Raw genomic sequence first — 7,500 nt, 5'->3', positions numbered from 1 at the left:
TGGTAGATTGTGAACCGACGTGTAAAGCGGGGAAGCTGAATATTACCAATAATCAAAGGTTCCTCGTTCTTTCCTACTTAGTACTCTAATACTCTCCTCAATATCCTGGCTGTCCCTAATAATGTGTTGTTGTTTTTTGTGCAAAGTGGATCTTTAGCTCTATTCGGATTTGTTCCATAAATTTCTTAATTTTTGTGTTACACTTATAAGGGCTCGAACATTTCGAAGACTCCAAAGCCTTTGGATTTCCCTTTTGATGTCCTGATATTTTTAATTTTTTTCTTTCTCTTTTTCATCTATTCTCTTGTCTTCAGGATGGCAACATCAATAATTATTGAGAAGTCTGCAATAAGGTTGAGAAGTCTTCAATAAGGTTGAGAACTCAGAAATAATTATAATTATTGCAGACTTCTCAACCTTATCAGAAATGACAATATCAGGCTTACTTGCTTCGATGGTGCGATCACATTGAATATTCATGTCCCAAAGAAGCTTATGAGTGGTATTTTCGAGACTGTTTCTGGGCTATATTCGTACAATTGATCAGACCTTCAAGCATAAACTTTTCACAAATTTCCCAAAGAATCATTTTGCGACATTATCGTGACTCCCCTTATAATGCGTCTGAGCGAGCTTTTTCACTCACTAACTATATGACTCACAGTTTCTCCTCTTTCTTTACATAATCTACATACCGGGGAATCAGCTGACTTATCAATATTATACTTTATATAGTTTGTTCTGATAAGTTGCTCTTGAGCAGCGCATATCAACGCATCTGTAGTTATTTTCAGATCAGACTTTCTCATCCAACTCCAGGTTTTGTCTTTATCCGTTGTTATAGGCATATCACTAACAAACTGTCTACATTTGTTTCCCATCCAGGCCTCCATTCTCTTTTCTCTCATCGATTTTTTAAAGTCATCTTCACTGCACTTTTTTCAAATTCCAAAATACCGACATCTTTAAGACCTTGCAACAATCGGTCATAAGAATGTTTGAGGTAATATCCCAGGTTGTTCTCTTAACTTTTGATAACACCTTCGCAGCTCATCAGTCCTCTTCCACCATCCTTTCTACCAAGATATAGTCTATCTACATCACTTTTTGGATGCAAACCCTTATGCATAGTAAGTAATTTTCTGGTCTTTCTATCTAATTCCTTTATTTCTTCTACATTCCATTTCAAAATACCAGACCCATACCTTAAAACTGCAACTGCCCAAGTGTTTATTGCTTTTATCTTTTTTTTACCATTTAATTTAGACTTCAGTATTAACCTTACTCTACGTTTGTACTCTTTTACAAATTGAAGTTTCATTTCATTTTCTTTAATCTTATCACTTTCCAGTATCCCAAGGTACTTATTGCCTTCTTCATCAATAGCTTTCATGAATTTCCCATCTGGCAGCAATACACCTGTGCTTCCACCAATTTCTCCTCGTTGCAAAATGACTGCTCCACACTTGTTAATCCCAAACTCCATCCCGATATCCTTACTAAACATTTGCACTGTCTATACAAGAGAATCGATATGGTCATGAGACTTTGCATGTAACTTTAAATCATCAATGAATAACTAATGATTTAACTTCGTAACCTTATTACCCAACTCATAATGAAAATTTACTTTCCTCAACACCATAGTGAGAGGTATCATGCATATGACAAAAAGAAGTGGTGATAAACTAGAAGATTCCTCTTCTAATATTAACTGCCATAGCAAGGTTGGTGTGCCTCCTTTTGCAATCCTTGAGTATTGCCGTGTCTATTAACAGCTGATCCTTGGTCCCTCTGGTCTTTCTTCTACAGCCCTTTTGTTCCTCAGGCAATAGTTACTCTTCCCCTAAGAAGTCATGGAGATAATCAGACATAATACCTGTAAAGAGCTTCCACATAGTCGGTAAACAAGAAATTGGTCGGTAGTTTTCTACAGCGGTATCTTTGGTTATATCTTTCTGGCACAAAACAGTTCTTCCATAAGTTAACCATTCAGGCAGTTGTTCATTTCCTCTTAAAAGCTCATTTAATTGATGGGCATTTTTTTCATGCAAACTTGTCAGTTTCTTTGCCAGAAACCCTGAACTCCATCTTTTCCGGGTGCTTTCCAATTTGGTACCTTTCTACTTTGCTTTAAGACATTTTCCTCAGTTATGACCAAACATTCCTGATTGTAATACCTAAAGTTGTCTTTTAGCATCTTGAGCCACTCAGCATTGTAATTATGTTCTTTATTCTCTCTCTATATTCCATTCCAAAACACTACTTTCTTCCGCATTTGGAATTTCATTTGCCACCCGGTTGTTCTCATTAAGTTCAGAATACAATCTTTTCTGGTCATAGTTGAATAATCGGTTTTGCCTGTATTGCTTTGCTGTATTGTAAGTTTTTCGGTATATCAATCAAATTTTGGCTTTCTTTGCCAGGACTCTCTGTTTCAGTTCTTCTAACACTGTTCCAATTCCTTTCCGAGGGATGCTGAACTTTTCATACAGTTTCTTAATCTTCTCTCTTGATTTCACTTCTCTGTTTTTATGCCTTGTCATCAGATTAATACTTCTTTGTAGTTCTTTGATGTCTCTTTCTATTCTATGTTTCCACCATGGTTCAGGGTGGGCTGTCCCAGTCTGTCTCTACCTTTTTAACCCCAACCGTCTTGCAACCCAAACAGAAACAGCAATAATAAGATTGTTAGTTTCAGATATATTTGAGGTTTGAAAATACGGCAAAACTTTATTTACTTCTCTTACAGTCATATTTAGTTTCTTATATTCACATTTTTAAAACCTTATTCCTTCACAGTTCTCTTTCAAGTTGTATATTTCATAAAGTTCATTCACAATATCTATTTCTTCCTTTGACGTTTCCTCAACATAAATGTTTAATTCAGTTCTATTGTCAGACTCTGCAATTTCAATCACATCATTCAAACATTGGGTGTCTTCCAATGTAATATTGTCCTCTTCCTCGTTATAGTTTACATTACCGTTAACCCTTCTTTGTATCATTCATAACTCTAATTCCGTAAGCCAGCCATTTTTTCTAATTTCCCCTGCCTGATCACACACATGTTGTTCTGAAACATCAAAAAATCCTTGTTCTTGCCATTCTTTGTACATCCTTTGCCTATATCCTTTTATTGGAACACCATTCTCATCAAGAGGTTTCGATCTAAAATAGCACTCCATCACCACAATATTTACTTCCTTCAACCACTTTTTCCTAGCAGTAGCAGGATAACGACCGGATCCCCGCTGCTGGACCGGGGAACACCTGCTGGGCGAAACACCTTCACATAGAGTACCAGTGCTATTTACACCGTTATCTTCTATATTTTGAGAACTCATATCACTCACAAGAGGATTAGTGAATTTAAGGTAGCACAACCACCAGTGTTTTCATTGAAACACCATCTCTAGGATAGCTGTAAACCAAAACTAGAGTCCTTCCTACCCATGAGACAGACTAGCCCCCGCCGGACGCCAACCCGGTACTTCATGGCCTCGTGAGGAGCTGACACGTACTACAGCTTGCCTAAGGGTGACTTATTATTATTATCATTATCATTATTATTATTATTATTATCATCATTATTATTATTATTATTATTATTATATCCATATAATGATAACAATAATGATAATGTTTTTTTTTTATTAGTATTAGGAGTAGTGTTAGTATCATCATCATCATCAAGGGGCTAATGGCGACGGGGGTGCATGGCCGCATCCACCCTTCGCTTCCAGCCACAAGGGTCCCTCTACACGAGTCTTTAGGCAGGCCTACGGCCCATTTCTAATTCCTCGCGACAGGTCTCGTCGAGCTGCCCAAGCCATGATCTCCTGGATCGTGCCACAGGCCTCCTCCACCCAGGGTTGTCTCGCAGAGAAACAACCTGATGTGCAGGGTCGTCCACAGGGAAACGAGCTAGGTGCCCATATAGCCTGAGTTGGCGATCCCGGATTATGCAAGTAACAGGTCTCATGGTGTAAACCCCTGGTTGGACACATGGTCCTGCCAACTGTACCCCATGATCCGGCGAAGGGACTTGTTACAAAAGGCATCAAGTCGAGACTCCAAGACACTGGATAGCATCCAGGTTTCGCTTCCATATAGCAAAACTGGCAGTATCAAGGCCTTGAAAACATGCAGCTTGGTCCTTCTGCATAGGTACCTACATCTCCAAATGCTCTTGTTGATCCAGTTCATGGCTCCTGTTGGTATGTAAAACTCTCTGTAACTTCAACGTCCTCACCGCAACCATGGATAGACTGAACGGATTCCCCTAACAGGCCCCCAAAATCATGAATCTTGGTCTTGGTCCAGAGACCTCTAGTCCTAAGGGCTTCGCCTCATTGCTAAATGCAACAAGAGCCGCCACCAGTGACTCCAGGGACTCAAATAGGATAGCAACATCGTCGGCAAAGTCTAGGTCGGAGACCTTGATATTGCCTAGTGTTGCTCCACACTGACTTTGGCTAGTAGTTCTGCCCATTATCCAATCCATACAGGTGTTGAAAAGTGTTGTTGCAAGGACACAGCCTTACCTCACCCCTGAATTAACAGGGAAGAAGTTCCACAGACCCCCACCACACTTTAAAGCATTTTCAGTACCAGTATAAAGGCTTGCTATTAGGCCAATAATCTGTGTTGGAATTCCCATGAGTCTCAGGATCTCCCATAGCGATACCCGATGCACCGAGTCAAACGCCTTCTTGAGGTTGATGTAGGTTGCAAGCAACTCACGACCAAACTCACGACGGCGTTCCACAATTACTCGAAGCGTTAGTATATGGTCTATTGTGGCCTTGCCAGGAGTAAATCCAGAATGCTCCAGTCTCTGATGCCTCAGTAGGTGGTTGCGGATCCGTTTCAGAAAAACGTGGGCAAGAACCTTCCCTGGTATACTGAGCAGTGTAATGCCACGGTAGTTGCTATAATCCCAACGATCCCCTTTCCCCTTCCAGAGAGGGATGACCATGCCCCTCAGCAGGTCAGGGGGAATGGTACCAGACTGCCAGATGGTAGTCAGGACTGTATGCAGGCCCTGAGCCATAGGTTCACCCCCAGCCTTTAGCAGTTCAGCAGGGATATCACATATACCTGCAGCTTTCCCACACTTCAGCTTGGAAATTGCCATTCTAACCTCTGTTACTGTAGGGGGTTCCTTGCTGATGGATGGGTCCAGCACAGGCACATCACTTGCATCCAAGCTAGCTGTTGGAGGGTCTACCTGGTACAGCTGCTCAAAATATTCAGCCCAACGTTCACGAACTCCAACATGATCTGAGATGATCCGTCCATCCGCGGATCGGACTGCATTCATCTGTGAGGAGGGCTTAGAATTCAGTTTTCTCAGGGCTTGGTATCCAGGCCGAAGGTCATTTACCAAGAAATGGCCTTCAACCTACTCAGCAAGATTCCTGATGAATTGTTCCTTGTCCCTTCTCAACAGTGTCCGAGTCCCATGCACCATGGAGCGACGCAAGACTTGATTCCCATTCAGCCGAGCCTTGCGACACGCTTCAGTGGCCTCTAATGTTCTCCAGGGAGATGGAATTCTGCCTTGCCCTTGGGCGTATGCCAATGGACTCCTAAGCTGCTTCGAGTGTTACACACTTGAAGAGCTCCCACAGAGCAACTGGGTCCAAAACACCTTAGGGTGGCCACGGAATTTTGAAGTGAACCCGCAGGGTAGTCACAACCAGAGAGGCTCACAGAGTGCCACAGAACTCGGCACTCCGGTAAACCCTGCAGTTCTGGAGGATCCTCCATCTTGTGCTAACAAGAATGTGGTCGATCTCCTTGGCCACTGTACTTGTATCGCTGTACCATGTCCAGCAATGCAGGTTGGAGCGCTGGTACCAGGAGCTGGTATCAGTGTGTGTGTGTGTGTGTGTATGTGTGTGTGTGTGTGTGTGTGTGTGTGTGTGTGTGTGTGTATATATAAATAACCTCCATTGTAAATGTATCTTCATGCTGCACTTATTCAAACACAAAATATTATCGAAATCCCTTAACATTAGCTTCTATATTTAAAGTAATTTGCATTACATATCAAGTACAATCTCGCTTCCGCTGGATTTGCAATAGGTCTTTAACACCGATTATATGGCTAATACTACATTAATATTTAGATTCATTATTCTTTAAGCTTTTATTAAATACTAATCTGACATAGCTTGAAGGAGGGCATAATGGGTGTTACAATAATTGAATCGGATAATTGCAGGGGTGAGTTAGGAGTTTTTCTATGCGGTGTTCAACCAACGGCAAAAACATGAGGTGTTATATAATACCTTTTTGTTTCTACAGGAACGTGAACAATTACTGGGACGAGCCAACGGAGATGTGGATATGCGACACGGAGTGCCGTAAGATCCAGCTGTGCGGCCTCGTTCGGGGCGACTCCTCCAACGACGAGCCATGCCAGAGGATCCAGGACATCGTCGACGGGGCGGCAGAGTCGGCGGGCCGGAGGAAGGAGGGAGTTACTTCGGGAATTCTCCAATTTTTCTCTTCTTTTTATGAGATCTTTTAATAAAGTTAATTGGATATTTACCATGAAAACAGAATTGAGTTGTATGTGCTATTTGTGACACTCTCCTTATTAAACGCAATATACTTGTTGAAATATTCAGTGAACATATCTAATCAGAAAGAATCAAATTCTTTGGGCAATTTGATGTACAGTGTTTGCACATGCCATAAGAGCAGCGGGTGTTGGTGCTTTTTCGGTTGGCATGAGTACCAGGGGAGCAAATATTTGAATCGTAACAAACTTTTCCTGTTAATTTTATTTATCATGAGGGCTGATGTGATTACATGTATATTCATGTAGTTTCGTATAAACCAAGAAAGGGACCGTTTAATACTATCGCTGTCTCTTCAATCTCTTCTCTTTCCGATGAACAATACAGACGTTGGAACAGGTCTCGCTAGAGCTCCCCGCCCTCCTCGCCCATCCCACCCATCCCGCCTTCTGCTTGTTTTGCTCAATGTGCATGAGACAAAGTGTATACACGAAGAAGAATTAACTAAGAGGTTTATGAATGAACAGAACAGTTAGGATAAGTGAAAAGTTACAAAAGGTAAAACAGATTAAAGGCGATGTATAACGAGTAAAGATGCATAAAAGAAAGACAGATGTGGAAGTAGATATATCGTAAATAAAGAAATATTGATACGCGCTTACCCAGTTTTGCCTCCGCATGCCCCGCTCCAGCACGCACAAGTGAATGTATGCAGGCTAGCATGTTCTAATAAAGTTAACTTTAAATGTATACATATATATGCCGATATATCTATCTATCTATCTATCTATCTATCTATCTATATATATATATATATATATATATATATATATATATATATATATATATATATATATATATATATATATTATGTGTGTGTGTATGTGTGTGTGTGTTTACACACACACACACACACACACAAATAAATATAAAAATAAATATATATATATATACATATACTCACAAA

At 40.7% G+C, this 7,500-nt stretch overlaps 1 protein-coding gene across 1 annotated transcript in view; it reads left to right on the top strand.

Moving 5' to 3' along the window:
* Nucleotides 1-6,575, top strand: part of LOC119571477 (sphingomyelin phosphodiesterase-like) — a gene marked incomplete at its 5' end in the record, with an annotated part of 10,687 nt that extends 4,112 nt beyond the window's left edge. The window contains 1 exon segment of the mRNA XM_037918766.1: nucleotides 6,316-6,575. Coding sequence (XP_037774694.1) covers nucleotides 6,316-6,541 — 226 coding nt within the window.
* Nucleotides 6,576-7,500: the final 925 nt, after the last annotated feature.

This window comes from Penaeus monodon, unplaced genomic scaffold (genome assembly GCF_015228065.2).
Source record: "Penaeus monodon isolate SGIC_2016 unplaced genomic scaffold, NSTDA_Pmon_1 PmonScaffold_6467, whole genome shotgun sequence".
Lineage (NCBI taxonomy): Eukaryota > Metazoa > Arthropoda > Malacostraca > Decapoda > Penaeidae > Penaeus > Penaeus monodon.
The sequence above is the reverse complement of the archived record's forward strand: the minus strand, read 5'-3'. Positions and strand labels throughout refer to the sequence as shown.